A 22204-nucleotide genomic window follows, 5' to 3' on the forward strand; every position below is an offset into this window, starting at 1 on the left:
ATTCTTTAAATATTTGCCATCTAATTTCGACAACAAGCGTCAAGACTTATCGAAGAAGCGTGGAATAATGGCAGAAACATGTCTTAATTAGCAAAAAACGGTCTCGTCTAATCAAATATTATAATACTTTCTGTTTTATTTAGAGTCAATCTGTAAACAATTTTTTGACAAAAAAACACTGTGTTACAAAATATAATTTGATCATTGAACTTCTTACTTGTTAATGTACGCAGCGTAATTTCTAATCTGTGCTTTTGTAACTTTTTTATGTTTATTTTGAATAATTAGGTTAATTAAATTGAAACTTGATTAATTGAAAAAGTTAGGTGAATGATAATTTCTAGTGAAACAATCTTACTTTTTCCTTGAAGCATAAAGTTTTTCAAAATAAATCGCTAGCTCCGACAGTTTACTTTATCTTCGAGGTTGTAACATTTTACGTTTTCATGTGTTCGAATGATTTCGGGAAACATCATTTTTTCAAAGATACATTTAGAACATCTTGATCTATTTGTGAGCAAAGATTAGCAACGAAGTGGGTTAGTATTATGGGTAAATCCACGATCGTTTGGCATAAATAATTACGTGAGTCCTCATTGAATTTGAGTTACGTTTAAATCTAATCTAAGAATAGCCTAAGAGGTCACGTTCTCAAAATTATTACCATTTTCATTGTATATGTCTATTTTCTGAGTAATAGAACAGAATACTACTTTTGTTATAATTATACATCGGAATGTATCATAATTTTCTATAATAAAAAAATTTTAATTATATTAACCTATATACAGTAGATGTTAAATAATACAACAATCATTAAATTTTTATTTCTAAATCATATAGAATATTATTCAGCAATAAGCGGTTACAAAACGAATAATAGATAATTATTACAGTGAGTCTTGATTAATGCGAATACTGAATCCAGATATTGATTACAGTATTCGAATTTGTACTATTCAAATACTTTAAATATAAGAATTAATTCTGGTTAAAGGAAAGCAATAACAATTTCTAAATGTATCTTTCCATATGTATTTTATTAATTTGTAATCAAAGTAAATATGTTTATTATTGTACAAAATATTTTAATAGTGTCGATTGCCCTGTATCTTGCCTCGCCATATCCTTGTATGTGTGATGATAAACCTGCAGCAATTACTTTGTCCAAGACTCTGTTAATTTGCATGTTTCGATTCTTTTACAAGAGGTTGTTTCGATGAAAGAGGTCCAGTGAACTAAATCCTCGCATTAACTGAATGTTTGTTCACATTAAATGTGCCCTGGTAACATTTTATGATTCGAACTAAATCGAATATCACATTATTTGAATTAGTATTAACCGAGATCTACCTGTAACAGAAATTTATAAGTTTCATGATAATTATTAAATTATAATCCAAAAAATTTAATTATGGTAAAGAATGTATCGGAGATATAAGAAAGATACAAGTTATTCATAAACAATTCGAAAATTCATATAATAATACTTTTCCTATTTTCAGATATACAATCAATAGCCTTCTAGAAGGAGTAAGTTGTGTCTTTTTGCTTTTGACGCTGCTAGTATACATTTATTTACCTTCCCTTCAAAACCTACATGGAAAAACTTTAATGTGTCATGCTGGGAGTCTACTGTTGTCTTATATTTGTCTTGCCATAATACCGTGGGTGACACCACCGGTCCGGGCTTCCGAAAACCCTACTGAAACCGCATATTGTGCTGCAATAGGTATGTTATTGCTTCATTATTTAACTTTAACCTTTTTGAAAATATCGAAATTGTTTTATATGTATATAAAACAATCTTTATTAAAATAAGCAATTAATAAATAAAAACGTTTTATATGTATATGTTATTATTAATAATAATTAATATTATTTACAATTATTTGATTCTTTCCGAAGAATTTTTTCTTTTCGTGTAACAAATATTTAGTTTTCTTGTGAAAATTATTATTATATTAGAAATATATTTTAATTTCCGACATGATATAACGATTACGTGATTATGTGATGTAACAGAATATACGTAACTGATAACAAAATCATGTAATCAGCATACATACTTATGATGTAACTTTTTATCTCGATTTGACTATCTGAATACATTTAATAATTATATACTGAGAATTGTTCGGAAGGCAATGGGAAATAATTTTCTTCAATGAAAACGTATGCATTCGAACGTTTTATTAATCTTGTCTATTAAAAGATTCGAAAGAATACTATTTTCTCGCTATTATGTTATAATAAATTGAATTCTAATTATAAATCAGCATTACAAATACTTTCGACCAATGAAAAATAAATGTCTCATTGTTTGTTTCAATTTTCTTTACACAATTAAACAAAACTGTGCACAGCAAGCGAGTGTTGCTTTTTCTATCAATAAACACGCTACGTATCCAACTCGTCGTTCGAAATTGCATACAATTACGTATGTACGCATCATCTTCGTGAGTTATTTTCAGAATTCCACTGTTTTATGCGAAACGAAGACATCGTTGAAACTTGCTAGTCACATTTCAAATACGTATCACATATAATACATCAAAATTACAGTATCTCATTAAAATATTCAATTATATTTGAGGTTTCAATATTAATTTTGAGAATTTTGTTTTTCCAATATAATTTGATCATTGTAACCATACGTTTCATAAAGTATATCGAAACATTTTTTATCACAAACGGTAACAAGTCGTAAATTATAAATTATCGATCTGTCTTTAATTTCTTATTAACATTGATCAATACAAAGCAACTATGTAACTTTTGATTTGAAATTCAGTGGTGATTTTAAATTCATATATCCCACTTTTTCTAAAAACACTTCTGTTTATGAATACGTTATGCCATCAGCAAATTGTTTTTCCAGTTTTTATTTATTCGCAAACAAACGAAGTCGTTCACGATTGTTATTCCCTTTCTGCTCTGCAGCGCATGATAAAGTACACGCTTCGTGGGATTTAAACGAATCTCCTATTCCTGCTTTCAGGATACACGATGCTGTTCTCGCTCCTCGCCGCTTTTTGTTGGCTGAACGTCATGTGTTTCGATATATGGCGGACTTTCGGGTAAGTTATTTCTAACGATTGAAATTTCCTCTCGGAGGACACTCTCGAACAACCTCTTTCTTCATTCACCTTATTATAGCTATTTGTCGCAAACTTATTCGTGCAGTGTGCTCGCGCAATAAAGGTCGTTTTATTTTATTTAGACCCATGTTTTCGAGAATTCCATTGTGCAATAAATGTAAATTCAAGTATAGCAATTGTTAACACGTAGCCAATCGAATAAGGAGATCTCGCAACTATTCCCTTAGCAATGTCATTCATTTTGTTTAGTTTTTATTTTATTATTTAGTAAATCTTGAACCGAGGATGTTTGCAATTCATTAAATATCTTTCTTGCTTTTATGAAATACAATTTTTAATGAAATCTGTTGAATGAGTTAAATCGAAGGTAATTGGTAAAGGTTACAGTTATAGGTATTTTTTCAGATATATACATTTGAAAGATAAGTAAAATAATTATGTAAATGATGAAATAATAAAATACGTATGCATGTGGGTAAAATATGGCCTGTTATATTCTTAAGATTAAAGTGAACCAACAGGTAAAACTAGAGCCGATTTTAAATTGACCGTAATGGAAAAGAAATTAATTATAATGCGACTTAACTACACCAGTGTTGGAAAAGCTAACCCTTTCAATGAGGCACGAGATCAGGCATGGTCTTTATGTAAAACTTTTCAACGAACTGCGCGGAAAGTACTTTACTCGTTGCATTTTTTTATGTGTCATCAGCGTAAAAGGTCGCATGGATGATGTAGCCGGAGAAAGTGTCTTCTGTTCATCTTAATTTCATTTTCTGTAGTCTTTAAATCTGCGTAGAACGTTCTATGGAATATTTGAATATTTAAAATTATATGGCACTACGTGTAACAGATTTTTAATAATTGATCAAAATTATGATTTTATTGAGATTTCCAGTTGTAATGGACGCATTAAGAAATTAATTTAATTAGTAAATTTTCATAAAAATACCTTTGTTGTTTTAGTAGTTGTGAAAGCAGAATTAATAAATGCTTGATTTACGTGATAGTTCAACTGTCAAAGGGTTAGGTAATGCAAGCAAAGGGACATTTTCAAAAATTTTCTGTAATTCATTTTCACAGGCAATTTTAGAAAGAGGAAGAAAGAAAAATGCGGAGTATCTAAAACATGAAAGTTTTGAATTGCATTGTTTAAGACGCTTTCAATTCAGATATATCATAAATCATAACATTGGATTGCTATCTTCTTATGCTACATATGGTTTTCAAAATATTTATACTGAAACTTAGAAAAATCTTTAGTCACAAATAAGAATTGGTATGGTAATGGCAATCGATACAAGTGCAGAGCGCATAAAGCATCTATATAAAGGTAAATACGGGATCGACAAAAAATGGTTGAACAGTGAAATAATTCACAAGAAAAGATATCGAACCTAGAAATTAAAAAAATTATGAAACTTTGTGTATAAATATAGTAAGTCAATCCTAATACATTGCAATTTTGTTTTCATGTCGAACTTCACTTTGAATGAGTGAAACCACTCCTTCAAAAAAATACACATTTTTCTTACCCATGGGTGATCTTTAGAACAGTAAGAGATAGCGAAAAAAGTTTAAACGAAAAATACATTGTTTCATTGGCGTGAAAGAACAATGTATTTTTTGTTGAAACTTTTTCTTCCTATCTCTTGCCGTTTTCAAGATAATCCACGGAAAGGAAAATTTGCATTATTTTGAAGAGGTGGTTCCACGCTTCTGAAGTTCGGAACGAAAAAAATTGGAATGTATTAGGTTTGACTTACTTTACTTGCAGACAAAGTTTCATCATTTCTTGAATTTCTGGGTTCGATACTTTTCTTTGTGAGTAACGTTCGGGAGCAAAAAGAATTAATCAGTTTTACTGAAATACACGCATGTGTACACGCGAAGGAGCTTCCTGACGAATTTCGATCGTGGTCCGTTTCACCGCGAGAGCAAACTTCCAGCATCCGGTTGCTAATTCCAGCGTATCATCGCGTTTCGCGCTAACAACAATAATCTCGACAGGTTATCTGCGTGCGACGTAATTTGTTTATCGCGATTCAATTTCCAAATTACACGGTTCGTTGTTAAAACTACGATGAAACACTGACAGGAACAAGAACTGTGATTGGTGGGCGGTGTTTAATGTAAACTTTGAAGCCAAGCATTGACGAATTTTCAATTTCGATCGTTGCCGTTTACGTTAGATACTAACGGCATCGGCGTGGTGTCTGCATTCCCATGATTTTTGTTTTTTGGTTCTCTGCTTCTGCTTTTTCGACCTTCCGGCAGTTTCGATTCAATAGCTGCCCAGTGTCGAGTTTCTGATTCTGTTCGAGGCTTTTTCGATGCGATAGCAAAATGTGAAAATGGTAGAATTTGAAATTCGATTGATACTGTTGTCATGCAATTTCCAATTTTTTTAAAATTCGATTTAAGATGGCCCATTTTAGATTCTTGATTTTATAATTATTTATTCAGATTTATAAACTATCTTCAGTAATAATTGTGTGAAATTCATAATTTTTAATATGTAACATGATAATAATATGAATATTATTTTAACTTTCAGCAGATGCATTTTTTATATCTGTATAAAAGTGTAGTTTAAAACTAGTAATGAAAATATCGATTCTGATGAAATTAAATATTTTTTGTCTATGACTATATACAAATATAAATGACGTTCCCCATTTTTTATAGTGTATAATGTATTTCTGGAAAATGTAAATAGTATATTATATGTAAATAATTTTGAATATTTCTAACATATAATATATTGTATATCGTATAATTCAATTTATAATTTATACCATGAATTACACAATTTTTCAATAAAGGCGAAAGAAAATCTACTATTTTTACTTGTTCGGTAATTCTAGTGTTAATAACTTTCTTCCATAATCAACATTAACCATTTATTACAATAGTTTACGTATAATTCTGAAACAAACATTTACTGATTATTCATTTCATTCATTTCGCGACCTACAAATTTCACGTTTACATTTCTATAAAAACAAAATACGAAATGATGAAAGAAGTACCACCTCTTTGTCTCGAAGCATGATTAGGGGAAGGGATCTGCTTTAGACTGAGGCTTTCGTTGCACGTTGAGCATTAAACCGCCTCCTTTATTTCATCAACGTTAGGCACTTGACATATCGGCGCACGAAATTTAATTATCGATTCGCGAGCCCGTGTTTGCTGCTCCTTGAAACAGCTGAATTGAAATTCTGCATACAGGAAAAGTACACGTGACGAATTCAGAATTTACAGGAAATTTTATAGCTGTCACGGCTTTTCGCTATTGATATGTGCAGGTTTCACTTCACCAGGTAGCATGCGCTCCACTTGCAAAAATGTTCAACGATAAATAAAATAACAACAGCTTAACGGACATTAAATGAATTTTAGAAGGTGAACCAAATAAATTGTTATAAAATGTTTTTCTGAAACAACAACATATATCGACTTCGTTTCATAAATATGACATTTTTACTGCCACCTCATCTGAATTCTGGTGACACCAATTCTCACAGAACCTTAATACTAAAATTACCGAGCTGTTATAATATATGATCTTTTTGAAATTTCTTCATTGAAATCCATATCACATCTCCAACAGTGCAGCTATTGAGAGTTTAATTGGTTTACAATTCAGTTTGTGTATTGCTAAATACATTTCTTTAATGATTTCTCAAAGAAACATCTGTTATCTTTTTCATAATTCTAAAAGAGTAGAAGTCAGAGATGGATCAGTTTGACCTGTCTGGTAGTTTTAGTGTCATAATATATTTTCTTGTTGATGTATGAAACGAACCAAACTTTGTTGGATGAGATACGAGAAGGACAATGGAACAAACGCTGTAAAGAATCGCGACTTTTAAGTTTCTGTTTCTTTAAGGAAACTGCTTCAACTGTATTTATATTAACATAGAGTTTTGGCGAGTGTTTGTTTGGCAGTCAATGTATTAAAGGGAATAATTTAAGATACGATACAAATTTCTGTTGTGATTTCTAAAAGAACAAAAGCATCTTTATGTCTTTTATTAATGAAATGCTATTATTTCTTATTCTGATAGGTTTCATTAATTCGGCTAATATTGACTTGTAACTTGTTTATTCTTTAAAGAAAAATTCATAGTCCACTTCGTTAAACAGAAATGAGAAAGATCTTCTTCGATCTTGTAATAATCATTTCAGAAAAATTTCAAATGATCAAACTCCTTGTTTCAGTTAACTAAATAAAATGAAATCCATATCTGTTATGAGGTTAGAAATGGAACCTAAATTAATACTGAAAATAGTTCGTATTTGGTTCACCCTATATATCGATATCTGTAGTGTTAGTAAATAAAATAAAAGTTAAATTCAAAATTATATACTGAATCTCAGCAACAATTGTTGGAACTTCGTCGTAAAAGAAGAATAAAAATAATTTTTTTCTGTGATTTAATTAATCAGTCAATGTAGGACAAGTTATCATAATTATACGGAGATAAATTGCGATGTGATGTGAATATTTCGTAAAGTTGACTACTCAGTTTTTTGTTCTGTCAGTCTTGGATCATCGCACGCATGATCACAAGCTATCGGAGGTGCATGTGCCACGGCTTACCATCAATGCGGCGTGACAGTTTGTGTTTCTAAGACGTTATTCTAATCGATGCTTTTGTAAATATGGGGAGAAAATAGATCTACTCGGGAAACCGTCACGTTGATCGCCTGTGCTTCTCTTATCTTCGAAAAGTTGTCTTGTTTGACAGTTCGATGGCTATTAACTGCAGCAAAACGTTGTAGAATATAGTTTTGTGTATGCGTTTGGAGTTCAAATATGTAGCAAATTTTATTAGTCAAGAGTTAATATAAATTATTCAGTGTAGAACTGTCTGTTGTGTGCTTGAGGAATTTTTGATGGATACTTACAAGGAGACGTTACAGTAAGTGGATCATCGATTTTAATGAAACTTTGTTTAATTTAGAGCAAAAATAAGCCGACCCGTATTCAGGCATTTTGGTTAAAACTCGATAATTATAAAAACATTTAACATTTAATTTTTTTGATTTCGAGAAATACTTTTCCATGCTTTTACGAAATGTATCATCCTAAATGTTGTAAATAATAATAAATAATACTAAACAATTTTAAACAATTGTAAATAATAATAGAAGTGGAAAAGACTAAATTACAATAAAATAGAAAAATAAAAAAAAGAAAAAATTAATTTAACATAGCAAAACATTTTAAAACTAGTAAAAAATATATGTATATTAAAAGAGAAGGCAAAGAAATATTGATCTCACACGGATTTACTCTCTTGATGCAGTAGTAAAATATTTAAGTATGTCCCGAAAAATTTAATATTAAATATCTTTCTAAATATCGAGTTTTGCCCACAATGATCGAATGGGGGTCGACTTATATTTTCTCTGAACCAAATTCGATGGTCCATTCACTATAACATCTCTTTGTCAGTGCAAAAGAGACTCGGCTGTGCTTTGTGACTATGCTTAAACTCTCCAGGTTTAAACATTTTTCATCTTGTAGCGTGTTTTCGAAAGCGCAGCACAATTGGAAAAAAATTATTCTATATAAAGAAGTAAATAAATATGATAGACTAGACTAATCTTTTTTTATGTGACACTTTATCTTCCAAATAATTAATCATTTTTCAATATTAATCAACTGTGTTTGTCTGTAACTTACCAATTGTTTATACATATAAATGCGTAGGTACTAAATTAATTTTGAAGTTGATTATCCTAGAAATAAAATTTTTTATTTGATAATTTCATTTTGTATTATTGAAACATTTTGTATATACATATATTGGATCGTCCTATAAATAATATGGTTTTCTTATATTTTTATTTTTAAAAATTGAAATAAAGGAAACTTTTTTTAATTTAAAATATGTTCTCTTTCATTATCTATATATTATATATTTATAATTTATAATTAGACAAAAAAAGGTTTGTTTATCTTAATTTTAAAAAATAAAAGAACCAGAAGGAATCTTCATTTTGTATGTGGTGACTCAATATTAAAGATAACACACTGCTCAATTTAGAAATCATAAAATTTAAACCTAGCCAGGTGGACGTCGAAATTCTACGTGCAATTCGATGATTCTACCAGCTAGTCGGTGTGTCATGAAATTTTACAACTTCTACCTAGCCTTTTCTCGTAAGCACCCCCGCGGAAGTTAAATTTAAAACATTACAGTATGAGTATCCTTTAGGTGAATTTCACAATTTTCTACGATGAAGAATACTGCGGAATATTTTAAAAATTCTATCTAAAATGTACATACCTACATATCTCTAACAATGACAATACTCTAAATATTCAATTGCCTGGAAATGCATATGTATTGTATTTCTATCATTTCTATTAAATGTAGGAATTAATTTTTATTTAATTAGTTGTAAATTATTTTTAAATTCAAACGTTTTTTACCATTTTTTTTTTTTATACCAAACATAAAACAAAACAATTTGTTATAAAGAATTCTTCGAGAATTGATATGTACATAATACTTTGTAAATCGATTGTAAAATTATAAAAGTTTATGGAAGTAAGTTCTATAGGTACTTATTTCTTATAATATAATTTCCAGAGCCTCAGATATTTATTCACAATTTATTAAAAGATATTTATTAACTGTTTATTAAGGAGTTTTAAATATTGGGAAAAAACAAGAAAATTGAAAGCATTAAATACATAAAAGAAAATTATTTTTAATACCAGTTTTATACTATTTTTAATATTTAACAATCTGTTTATTGATAATTGATTTTCTCGAAGTCCGTTACGTAGGAGAATGTGCGTGTGACTACTGATCGGTGAATGAATGACGTCAAACTCTTGTTTTTGTGTTTGGTATCGACGGATATTTTAGAAGAATCGAGTTTCCAATTTTTTGAATACGTATCACGAATTTTCTTGCAATGACTAAAATACAGTCGCAATATAGTAGACTCAACTGTTAATTTAACACGTCGAATGCCGTACGATTTCATAAAGTAAATTACACAGAATGAAAAAATATAATATTATATCATTTGATAGAATTGCATGATTATTGTTGCACGTTTATCTGGCTGAATGTCATCGTATTATCATCATTGAGTGAACTATAGTGATTCGATTTGGTTAGGGGTCACTGGTGATTCCCATGGCATTCAATGTGTTAACTGTTATGCACTGTTCAGATAGTATTTACATTAATATTTTGTGAATTAAATTGTGTTAAATACGATATTCATTGAAAGGCATGTTTCTTGAATAAACAAAATACTATGACAATGAAACATTTACAATTCTATTAAATTGATCTAAACAGTGCAAGAAAGTTAAGGAATTATGTGTATCTAAGGGAGTCAGCAACACGGATATGAACAGTTAGACTTTGATATTAAAATTGATTTATTTAGATAGAGTTAAAAAAATGGTCAGTTCGTTTAAATATTTATAGACCCCATGTTTTAAATTATATAAACTAAATTATATAAACACTATTAAATTATATAAACTTTTGTGAAAGCAGTAGTACGTAAATGTCTGTAATACAAGAAGACAATATTTATTGCTTAAAATTATTTCGAATACTTTTAATTAAAAGAATATTTCTATATTAGAATATTCAATTACGACGAATCCCATTGTTTTTTATACTTTCTACTATATATTCATTAAATCCTTTATAAAAACTATTTTTATAGAAACTTTGCCGATATAAAAACTCAAACAATGATTTATACTTTATGGGTTGGTGGAAAAAAATGTTTCATGTGATTCCATTCATCTGGCGTTGGTTCGAAGAACAATAGCATTTGTTCAACGCAATGTGTCTTCCAATTTTGTACTCTGAGGAACGGTTATGATCAATTTTAGATTACATTTTGCATTCGTTCGGCCACGTATACCGAGAAATGTGATTCTTCGAGCCTATTTCTCATCTATCCGACAAGTCAATGAGAAAGCGCGTCACCGATCGCCCGAATTTGAATATTAATTCTGGAACTTCCATGTAAATACATACCAATGTTTACTCCTCAGATTCTTTGAACATATTTATTTAAATAAATAACGTTTTGTTACTCAGTAAACAATTGAAACATCTCGGATATGAGGAATAGACTAAATACTGGAAATGAAAGAACTATTGTATATTTGTGCAAAGTATTTTTAGGTTACGAGCTTCACACGTTAGCAATTCTGGATACTAAGGTAATAGATTCGAAAGAAAGATTAAAAAGAGTCGAAAAAAGGAAGTAGCCATTCTATGAGGATTATAATATAGATTTTTTTACAAATATAAATAAGTTTTACTAAAAGTTAAATGTTTATTTCTTCATATTACGCACATTTCTAAATCGTATGAATGCATAAAATTCTCTTTAATTATCATATGTATATAACAGTACTGGCTATCAATCAAGTAACATTTTTTACTTAATTGTCCGATTATTGCTTATTGTTAAAGGAAATTGATCGTCGAGGATGGCAAAACATTAAATTAATTTATTGATGAAATTAATTTTCATTTACAACTTATTAATATTAATTGAATCATTCTCAATTGTCGATATTAATCTATTTAATCGAAATGTACTGAAAATTTTGCATAATTGATTTTTCTTTATTTTATTTTCATAGTTATTTGTTTAATATAGTCATCCAATTGCCGACTGAATGACTAAATAACGTATTTAATAATTAAAAACTTTAATTTATTAATCGAAGATTTTTATCATTTATCATTAATTTCTATTATATTTCAGTTGAATTGAGAATTTCATTTTGAAATGTGTTTGACAATTGTATATTTCAGTTGGAAATATTGATCATTGAATGTATTAAAGGAAGTATGAATTTATTCCAATTTTTTTTTGATTGAATCAAGTAATTAAGTCGGGTTATGCATCGAATTTAATTAATCATACAAGAAATTCATTCCTACTTCATTTAAAACTTATATTTTCGTTTTTTTGTATTTGTTTTGATTTAAAAAAATTTGTAAATATTAAAACATTTTACCATTTCGATCGAACCGTTTATTTAAGAACTTCAAATATCTCATGGTATATTAATTTTTTAAATACGTAAACACATACGTATAATAAAATATGCATTTATAAATGAAAAAAAATGCTTGTTTAGATGCATTGTTTTTCTTGTCAGAAAATGAAGTGAGAGGAGGACAAACATGCAAATAACATGTTTGCCATACGTTTATCATCGCTCAAGTTTTCCTTCTATAAAATTTTTTAATTTGTGGTTACACTTTAACCAGTTAACTGCGTTCGATGAATATACACGTCATGTTAAAACGCAAAATGGTACTAATTTTTTCAACGATAAATTATGTATTTTTTCAGATAACTGTGTAATTTTTCTTTGTTTTCTTTAGTTTTTCGTTGGAATATATATTTAACTGGTTAAATATAATTTTGCATAATTGCATGACTTGCAATGCTATGTTCAGTTTTAAAAATTTTGTACTTTTGCAGGAGGCTACGTGGAAAAGTCACCGGGGGTCATTCTTATGCTAGAAGATTCCTTTTATATTCCATATACGCATGGGGTTTGGCGTTGTTCATCACTCTATTTTGTATCGTGGGCGACAGAACATCTTTCTTAGGGGAAGCCATGAAACCAAACTTTGGGGTAGCAAGATGCTGGTTCAGAAGTAAGTAAACAAATGAATATTCGAAAGTTAGATAGATATTAAAGACAGGAGTTCAATATTTTTTATAATTCTGAATATTATAGATTTCATAGCAGCTAAAACATTCTGATGTTAATATTCAATTAACTTATTTTATAAGTAGAAAGGAATGTTAATTGTTGTTACAAATATTCAAACGTGCGTGCCGAACTTTAGAAAGTTGATTTTTTGTTTTATGAATCGATAACATTTTCGTTTTGTTTGACATCGTTTTTGTGTCCTTGTGAATTGGTCAAAATGAAATTCATCTATCTTAAAATATTTATTTCTCTTGATATAATTTATTAAATAACCACCCAGTTACAATAATTAAATAAAGTTTATTTTTGAAAATACTTTTTCAGCAATTGTTTCGTGTATTCATGAATTTTTGAGATACGTATATGATTAACTCTCTATAAAATAATACTAGATCGTTCGTTTACTATGTTGTTTTGATAGCTCTAAAGTAATTGTAATAACTCATTTTCTTTCTTATTAATACACCATCCAGTTTTTTCATCGAACAACAAAACTTATTCCAATGATATTTGTTACAACACATTCATTAATATTGAGTTCCTCTCATGATCAATCTCATTAAGAATTTTAATGAGCTTTCAACTTTTTTATAATAAACAAAGAGATGCAACGTTATTGTGTTAATTCTACAGAATTCTAATTCTAAACAAAATTCGTTTATTGAGTGTTTTCATTATATCCGTAAATGATTCCTTTCACAATGGCGGCTACGGAGTCTATACTCGCCGTTGCTATAAGATCACATCCTTTTTTCATATTCGTTTTGCTCGTGTTTCTTATCTCACTGCCGCTGTACCGAAAAAAAAACTTTTTCGTGCAGCTTTCACAGCGTTGCCACATGTGCAGTCCACAAATTTTCGCTTGGCGAATGGAGATACCTCTTTTCCCTCTTCCTTTTCCTCCCGGGTGTCTTTAAATTTCTGGAATTAAAGCGACATAATGCGAGAATCCCGGCAAAAGAACAACCCGGATGCTCCCCCGAGATTTCCGTCCGGTGGAAACTTAAATTACGGCCGCAGGTTTCGCGCTTTTCCAGATCAAATATTGAATTAAGGTTGCAGCTTTCGCCGGATTTTTATTCACGTCCCATTCTTCTGTCACCGGAGCCTTTCTACGGCAGAAATTTCGTTGTTTCGTGAATAGAGATTGCCACTGAGAAGCGCGATACTCGTTTCAAGCTATAAAAAATTCCCTCTTGTTGAGGCAGTTCTTACGTCTTCCATGATCGATGGGGGTGAGATTTTATTAAATGCCGAGTGTGCCGAGTCTTTTAGTGTCTGAAGAAGAGAAACTGTAACTAGAACCACTCTGTTCGCAATAAGGAGATGTATCCTGTGACATTGTAATATTCTTGTCGGAATTAAAAGTAATTTATTTTGCAATATTTTTACTTTATATGCATTTATATGTATCGTTTTTTATATTTCTTATGTGTGTTATTAATCAGTCAAGCTTGCGGTAAAGATTTTAAACAGAATTTAAGAAATATGAATATTATTTAATTTTTGTGAATAGTTTTTAATGGGTCTCTCCACTGAGGCATGAAAAACGTAAAGTTATCTTCGAAAATTTTTTCACAAACAATCATTCAGAACGTAAATGTCAATTTTGTATATTTATCAACGTATGTTTTAAAAATATATATCATGTACCTGTATACGTAATAATATAGATATAATACAAAGTAACAATCTGAACAAAACAAGATTTATTATTCCAATCAAACAGTTGCTTGACTAACGATTCTTAAGCACAAAGAATTCTTGCTTTTAATTAATAAAAATGAGTTTACCAGCAGTTTATTTTTAATATATTATACAATAACCTGGATAACGATCTTGTTGAGTCCTACAATATTCAATTGCGATGTCCTTTTCAAATTTCTAAGGATTCAACAGTAAAACTGTATTCGAAAAATGTCAACGTCGGAAACGTAACGAGTCCCTGCGGAGACATACATATTTTGGCCACGACAAGTAAGTTCGTTCTAAGCTTTTCATGTCACGCAACGTTTCCTCGGCGTTTCGCTAAACGAGCGCCGGCCATTCAACTAATTACACTAATTAGTTTGTGTTAGTAGACGATGGTTTTGCACGAAATCCAGCTTTAAGAGTCAGCTCGTTAAAGACGACTGGGGGCTAAGTTTTTTATGATCCAAACGTTCTGCGGCTGTTTCGTTGCTTCCTTTTCCTACTTTCGTTGAATCGAATAGCAAAAGCAGAACTTCGTTATAATTGTCTGCAAGGTCGAATTGCAAGTGTTATTTTATACTCTTTCTGGGGAAAGTTTTTGTTGAGGATACCTCATTACGGAACGAGAATGAACAAGGGGAAGAACGAAACGCTAGGAAATTCCTTAGCTTATCCAGCGACTGTTTCAAGTTAAGAAGCTGTTATAATTGTCATCGTAGTTCGTGATAATCCAAGTTTTTAACGGAACGGTTTTATTTACTTTCTGTGGATTCAGTTTCCCCTTTAATAAGGCTACGTTCTCAAACGACCTCTGTCGATTTTATGGAACTTCGGCGGAGAATTGTTCTTGCAACAATATTTGACACGTATTTTTTTATGGGCCATCATTGATATCGAAGGGGAAGGAACAACCCTCGAAATTTGGGGTGAGAAACACGTTTAGCCATATATCTTGGAAACTACAGGAGCTTGAAGAAATTTGTAGACTAATTTTCAAAGTGTATTGTAATACATTTATTTAAAATGTAGTGTTATTGAAAATGTATTTATGTTTATATACTATTTCTTTAATTATATTATTAAAACTTTCGTATTCTACAAAATATGAGAAAATGTAAAATATAATTATCTTTTTAAAATATGGAAATTAAAATTCTACTTTATTACTACTTTGTATTGGAATATATGTATATATTAATTTATCTACATAAATGCATAGAGACATAAATTAACAACTGACTAAAGAGCATTAACGAAAACGTATTTCTTTTTGACACATTATTTAAATTGGTACTTGCATAGATATTGGAGAGTATATTGAAAACTACAGTAGTTTAAAATTAGCTATGTTCTTCTAGCCCAAGTCATTTCTATAATATTCAATAAAATATGTTTCTTGTACTCAATTTTGAGAATCGTTCTCACCCCCTCAATAGGATTGGTAGTCAATAAAAAAATATGCATCAAATATTTTTGTGAACTATTTTCTATCAGAGGTTCTACTGATTTTTAAGGGTTGGGACATTCAATTGTATTTTATTATTTGGAATTCTCGCGAAACATTTTTTTTCAACACAAGCTGTATAAAGTGATTCATAGGTGGTGAAGCAATAGGCATTGATTCTAATAAACGAAACGAAAATTAATTTATAATTAAGTGTACCTATTTTATTATTCATTACTAGATTAATTATTTTGTTCATGTGAATACATAATTGCTAATTTTATTAATCATGAAATAATTAAATTTAATATTTATTATTATTCTTATTTTAATATTCTTTTGTGAAACTTTCAATTCTGTTTTATTTGTATATAAGGTTTTATAACGAAATTTGATAATGAAAACAGCTGTTAGTCATTGGTATAAGTTCAAATCGTATTTAATTCTTCTAATAAAACGCTAACGTTTATTTATATTGAGAATCAGTCAATAATATAACAGTATGACAAAAATTTTTGCAAGAAAGTAATAAGTTAATTAAATTTGAGTAGGTTAATTCTATGTAAAAAGAATATTAAGAAGATTTTCATAAATTACTCTACTTATTTCACGATACTGACCAATTTCTTATTTATTATTTTTGATTTATTATCTTAAAATTATTATTTTTGTCAATGCAAGAATCACTTACACATCTGTCGAACACTTTCATCCTTGACAGTTTCAGAATTAATCCTTTCTGTATATATATATTTTTTCCTGCACGTCTTTGTTAAACCTTTTCATACAAGATATTTAAAACGAAATTTGTTTATTTTCCTCCGAAACTTCTAAGGAAATTTCTGAGAAATCTGATTTCCTCTGACAATGTTTTATTAAGCGTTCCAATAATAAGCATACATGCAGACACAAGAAAAAAGCATATAAATGATTCCGAATGGTCGTATTTCAATGATTTCAAGGTTACCCCTGTGAAGTTTAAAAAAGAACTGTATATTTTTTAATAGATCAACTGATGCTTCTTTGTATATTCTTACAACTGTTATAAATCTTATAAATAAATTACACCAACAAATTATTATCTATTTTCGGTCAGTCTTATCTATTTTATTAAGATAATTAGAATGACTTGCTAAATTTTCATGTTACACAGTTAATAATCCTTTTTACTCGTATAAAATACATCCTACAATAATCCTGAATTGTTTCTAGAGTACTCTCAATATTAGATTGTGCGCAACAAAAAATTTAGAAACAAAATCTTATATCTTCGATTCATATACAGTAGAGTAAGTTGGGGCAGATGGTCCACTTTCGTAAAAAGAACTATGACATAAATATTAGATATTGGAAAAAGTTCGTGCGGTTTTCCTGTTAGCAATAAATTGAGGTCCAATTTCAATCAATAGTTCACTAGTTTAATAAATGAAATTGGCGTTAGCAACAAGTTATGTCCATACTGTGGGTATCAAATAAAATAAAATTATTTTACAAAAACTTTCTGTATGTTCAAAGTTTGATTTAAGGACCCGGACGAACTTCTTCTGGTTCTTAAAATTATTGACACCTAACAAAAAATAAAAGATATTTATGAAAATAAATATACCTTTATAAGAAAATCTATTAAATAGGTCTCTGTAGAAGATTCAGTATACCACTAAAAAGAGTTGAAGATATTTAACAATTTTAATGAGACCGAGCTATCTCGCCTAGAATTACCCTATACAAACACTCAATCAAAAAAATATAGCATAAAAACTATACAAAAATACTCTCCACGAATGAAGACAGGGATTTTAATAACTAATTCTTTTATTGGAGCATCTGGGTTTACACTACTAACGAACGCTGTATGAAATAATAAGACAGGAGAAATAAAAACGATAAATCTTCCTATAAGACTGAATACAGGGACGTAAAATTGCGGAAACGGTATTTAAGGAAAGGAGATTGAGAAGTTCTATAGCTCCGGTATCGTTAAGCACAATTCATTGATAGTGGTTTATTGATTATGTTTGCTCACTGAGACGCATTGATGTTACAGACGACCAGTTTATGTTCGGTGAAATGATTTTCTTCAGAGCGCCAGTCGCGATACAGCTGATATCAAACGTGGTGTTCTTCATTCTCACGTCAAGGCACTGTAGTAAGGTGAAAGCCGAGATAAGAAGGGTGGCCGACCCAACGGATCCCAGGAGCAAACGATTTCACGCTGACAAAACTAAGTGAGTTTATCGACTGTGCTTTAAACACTAGGGCAAAGTGAAAATCGACGAATTCGCACTGAGTATAAAGGGGCAAATAAACTTGCGCACTGAGTATAAAGGGGCAAATACACTGGCAAACAATTTGCTACATTTTTTTATAGCGACTCTCGGGACGCATGTAAACGCATTTGATTTTGAGTTTAACACTAAAACTAGCGAGCAGTTAGGTGGACTTTCTGAAATTTCTCTATGGACACTCCAAAAATGCATCTATTGAGACTTTGATTGATTTAAGATTCTATTTGCGCATTGCTAAATCAATTTCTTTAATCATTTCTCAGAGAAACAGGTGTTATCTTTTTAATGATTACAAAAAGAAGAAATCAAGAATGAGTCATTTTGACCCATCTAATAGTTCTAGTATTAATTCACTTACAGTAGTAATAAGATAAAATAAAATAGAAGTGTAACGCTTCTGCATGTCGCTGTCAGACATTTTTTGCTAGTGTATCTATACCTTAAGAATGATTTAGTAGCATATTAGAAATTTTTTTGTAGGACATATTTATTTGAATTATTATTTTAATTATCTTACGAAGAATTATTATTTTAGAGACTTGACTTTTGCCACTTTATATTAAGTCATTATCGTATAGTAGTTTTTTAATTATGAAATAAATAGAAACTTACTATGCAATTATACTATTATGGAAATAAGTGAGATACTTAAAGTGCACAAGTCAGGTGTATTAATTAATGAAATTATAATTGATTTAATTAAAGTATTTCCTATGTAAGTTAATTAAAAGTATATTCACAGATACATTACCTATTTCATATGGATTTTAATCACTTTCACTGCAATTTTATTAACATTGTTCCTTTTTTATTTTGTGTAGATTCTCAATAAAATTTTTAACTAAGGAAAAAGTCAAATTAACGAATTGGAAAGCAATGCAATATATAAAATACGTCATAAACGTATTAGTGAGAAAATGACACTAAAGTATATTATTTCTTACTCCATTGTTTTTCAATCGTGAAATCGTACAATATGAGTGGCTCAAAATAATGATAGTCTAAGTCTTATCTTTCTCAGAAAAGAAAACGTTTACGACATACGCTAGTAGTTATAATATTACTTAGTAGTATAGTAATTGTAATATTATTTAATTAACCAAACTAATCTTACTATTACTATTTAACTCTTTGTCTTATGATTTACTTCTCAACTGCGCTTGATGAAACAAGTTTGTCGTTAATGATTTAGTAGGAAAAGAAACGAATTGTACACTTATTTTGTGTTTACATTTATTCTAAAGGTTAAAGGTTAATAATAGACAAGTAATACTTAATTTATGTTAGAAATTGATAAGTAACGCCTAGATTTGTCGAATTCGATTTGAAATTTTCATCACTAGTCTGACACATTATTATAAGGCAAGGGGTTAACCAATCCAAGACCATTTCACAAAAGCTTTTCTTTTCGAGAACTTAGAAATAAGAGTTAGGCTATTATTACTTCGAGCCATTCGTATTGCAACCTCTCTTTTCAACCTATCGTGCGAATTACAGTCTAAAGTAATCTTTTTATTAAATCAGGTTGATCATGAATGTAAAGTTATTCGTCGTGATGGGAATCACGTGGATCGCAGAGATAGCGTCCTCCTTAATGAACAAATACACGGATTACGAGTGGAAGGAAACTTTATTCTACGGGAGCGACGCGATAAACTGTCTTCACGGTGTGATGATATTCATTCTGTTCGTGTTGAAGCCGCGTGTGTACCAGGCCCTGAAAAGACAGTTGGGGTTCGAGAACAAAAAGAAATGCTCCAGTCAGGGAACATCTACGCTCAACGATCCGGCCAAAGTAAAACAGAGCGCCAGCAACAGCACTCTAACCTCTAGTTTTGCGAATAGCGTCGCGCCTTGACCGATCCGGTTCTATATCTAACGTCCACTGAAACTGGGGATGTTCCGATACCCAGGGGGGCGGCAAAGATATTTGCTTCCCAGGCGCAAACACTGGTAAAGCTGTCAATGTACTGCGTCCGCACTGATTTTGGTCATCTTGAAATATGTTGTTGGAGACATGCTTTCAAACAACTTTTTTCTTTATATGTTGCTCACGGAAGGCTTTAGTTTCCGAGATAATCGCGAAAAACTTTTACTACCACTACATTGAATTCTATGTACGTAAGCGCGTCTGTGAAACTACCTAAGCATAGCCGGGTGGTTATCACGTCGGCCACCACCTTCTCGAATTTCATATGGGTACACTCATATACAAAAGTTTTGACTCAATCGCAACAGTTTCATACCTTATCTGGTACATATAGGAATGAGTTTCTCTCAGATAGTAAATATCGGTATAGGTAAAGCTAGTTTTGCTTGGGGCTGGGGGTTAGGCATTTAGTGTGTAATTGTCCAAAATTCATTTCAATATGAGTATAACTTTTATCGGGAAGAGTACATGTAACCTGAGTAGATCGAGGGCTGATTGATGCAAATCACCGCCGTAGCAACGACTGTGTAGTAGCAGAAGTTTTTCACAATTATCTCGGAAACTATAGCCTTCCGTGAGCAACATATAAAGGAAAATGGTTATCAAAATTATGTAACAACATATGTAAAAATCATCAAAATCGGTACGAGCGTAATATATCGACAGTTTCACGTAACCGTTTACCGGCCTGTCCTTAAAAACTTGAGTTTAATGCAAGTGACATTGCGAAGACCTTGCTTCGCTATAAGACAGTACGTTGTCACACTCTATACTCTATTAATGATTATACTACCCTGCATAATTCAAACTATACAATAGGTGCATCAAATAAATATTAGATATTTGTTTTTGGCCGCCTGGGTGCGGTGCACCCCTTGCACTCTTGGATCGGCGTGGCTCTGAGGATACAATTAACCCTTTGCACCCCTATGACGAATGTGACTCGACATTAGATCTATTAAAAAATGTGCTTTCCTGTCGAGACATTTAGAAATTATTTTATGTTATTATAAACGTGTTAATAAAAATAATTGTTTACACTATTTCCTAATCAACTATCTTTTGAAATACATTTCAAATAAAACACTTGAAAGAATAGAAAACTATCGAAGAGAAAGTGTAAAAAGAAGTAGGGATGTAAAGGATTAAGTTGTGAAGATGATACAGCAAACTGATTTACAAAATTAACTTTATTCAGATCAACAGATTGCTTTCTATTTAATAAATTGATAATTTATATCGCATAATTCATAACCGAAACTGAAATTCATTTTCAGCAAGATTTACTTGTTACTGAAGTTATACGAATATTATAAAATAAGTTCTTATTATTTACCTATGACTACAATATACTGTTCTGAATATTACCAACTAATACCAACAAAAGGAAATGCTAGAAATACAAGTATATGAAGAGTATATTATACAATGAGTACAAAGTAAACATAATATGCATATTCGTATCGATACTCGTTTCATTCGATACAAATGCACTTTTTCGATACTCAAAGTGCAGTAAGATCTTACTTAAGGGATACCTTCTACGCGAATCAAGCTCTAAATAAAACTGCATTAAATGAGGTCACATTAATAATTAAATAATAAGGAAAAGTGAAACAGAACAGCGATTAAAAAATATATTCTTTTGCATATGTGTAATATTGAAGCAGTATTAAACGGAGCAGGGTTAAGAGAGATCTTACTGTATTCGGTATCGAATCACAAGTACCAGTACCTTACTCGTATTTAAGTACTTAGATCGGAACATCCCTAGCTGGAACCACTGTTTCGGGTTCTTAACATCTGACCAGGCATAAATATCCCTGAGAAAACGATCAAACTATTCTGCTTTTTGTACCTTGCAACACTTTGTTCTTCTCTATTTCTTCCTTCTTGTCCCTTTCCATCTCTCTATTTTTGTAATATTTGTTAGTTTCCTTTTTTTACTTTGTGTTTTATACGCAGTCAACGATGTAATAAAGATCGATGATGCAGTGGATGAACGAAATT

General features: G+C 30.4%; 1 protein-coding gene across 20 annotated transcripts in view; it reads left to right on the plus strand.

The window, feature by feature from the left end:
* LOC116431129 (G-protein coupled receptor Mth2) overlaps nt 1-22191 on the plus strand; it is a 61154-nt gene extending 38963 nt beyond the window's left edge. For 19 of the 20 annotated variants that reach the window (XM_031986130.2, XM_031986129.2, XM_031986131.2 and 16 more), the window contains 5 exons: nt 1506-1732; nt 3002-3080; nt 12606-12784; nt 18024-18204; nt 19789-22191. In XM_031986130.2, the coding sequence (XP_031841990.1) occupies nt 1506-1732; nt 3002-3080; nt 12606-12784; nt 18024-18204; nt 19789-20122 (1000 nt within the window). In that variant the 3' untranslated portion in view covers nt 20123-22191. The remainder of the gene's footprint in view (nt 1-1505; nt 1733-3001; nt 3081-12605; nt 12785-18023; nt 18205-19788) is intronic. The other variant, XM_076374484.1, reaches the window with a different exon arrangement.
* Nucleotides 22192-22204: the final 13 nt, after the last annotated feature.

This window comes from Nomia melanderi, chromosome 2 (assembly GCF_051020985.1).
Source record: "Nomia melanderi isolate GNS246 chromosome 2, iyNomMela1, whole genome shotgun sequence".
NCBI lineage: Eukaryota > Metazoa > Arthropoda > Insecta > Hymenoptera > Halictidae > Nomia > Nomia melanderi.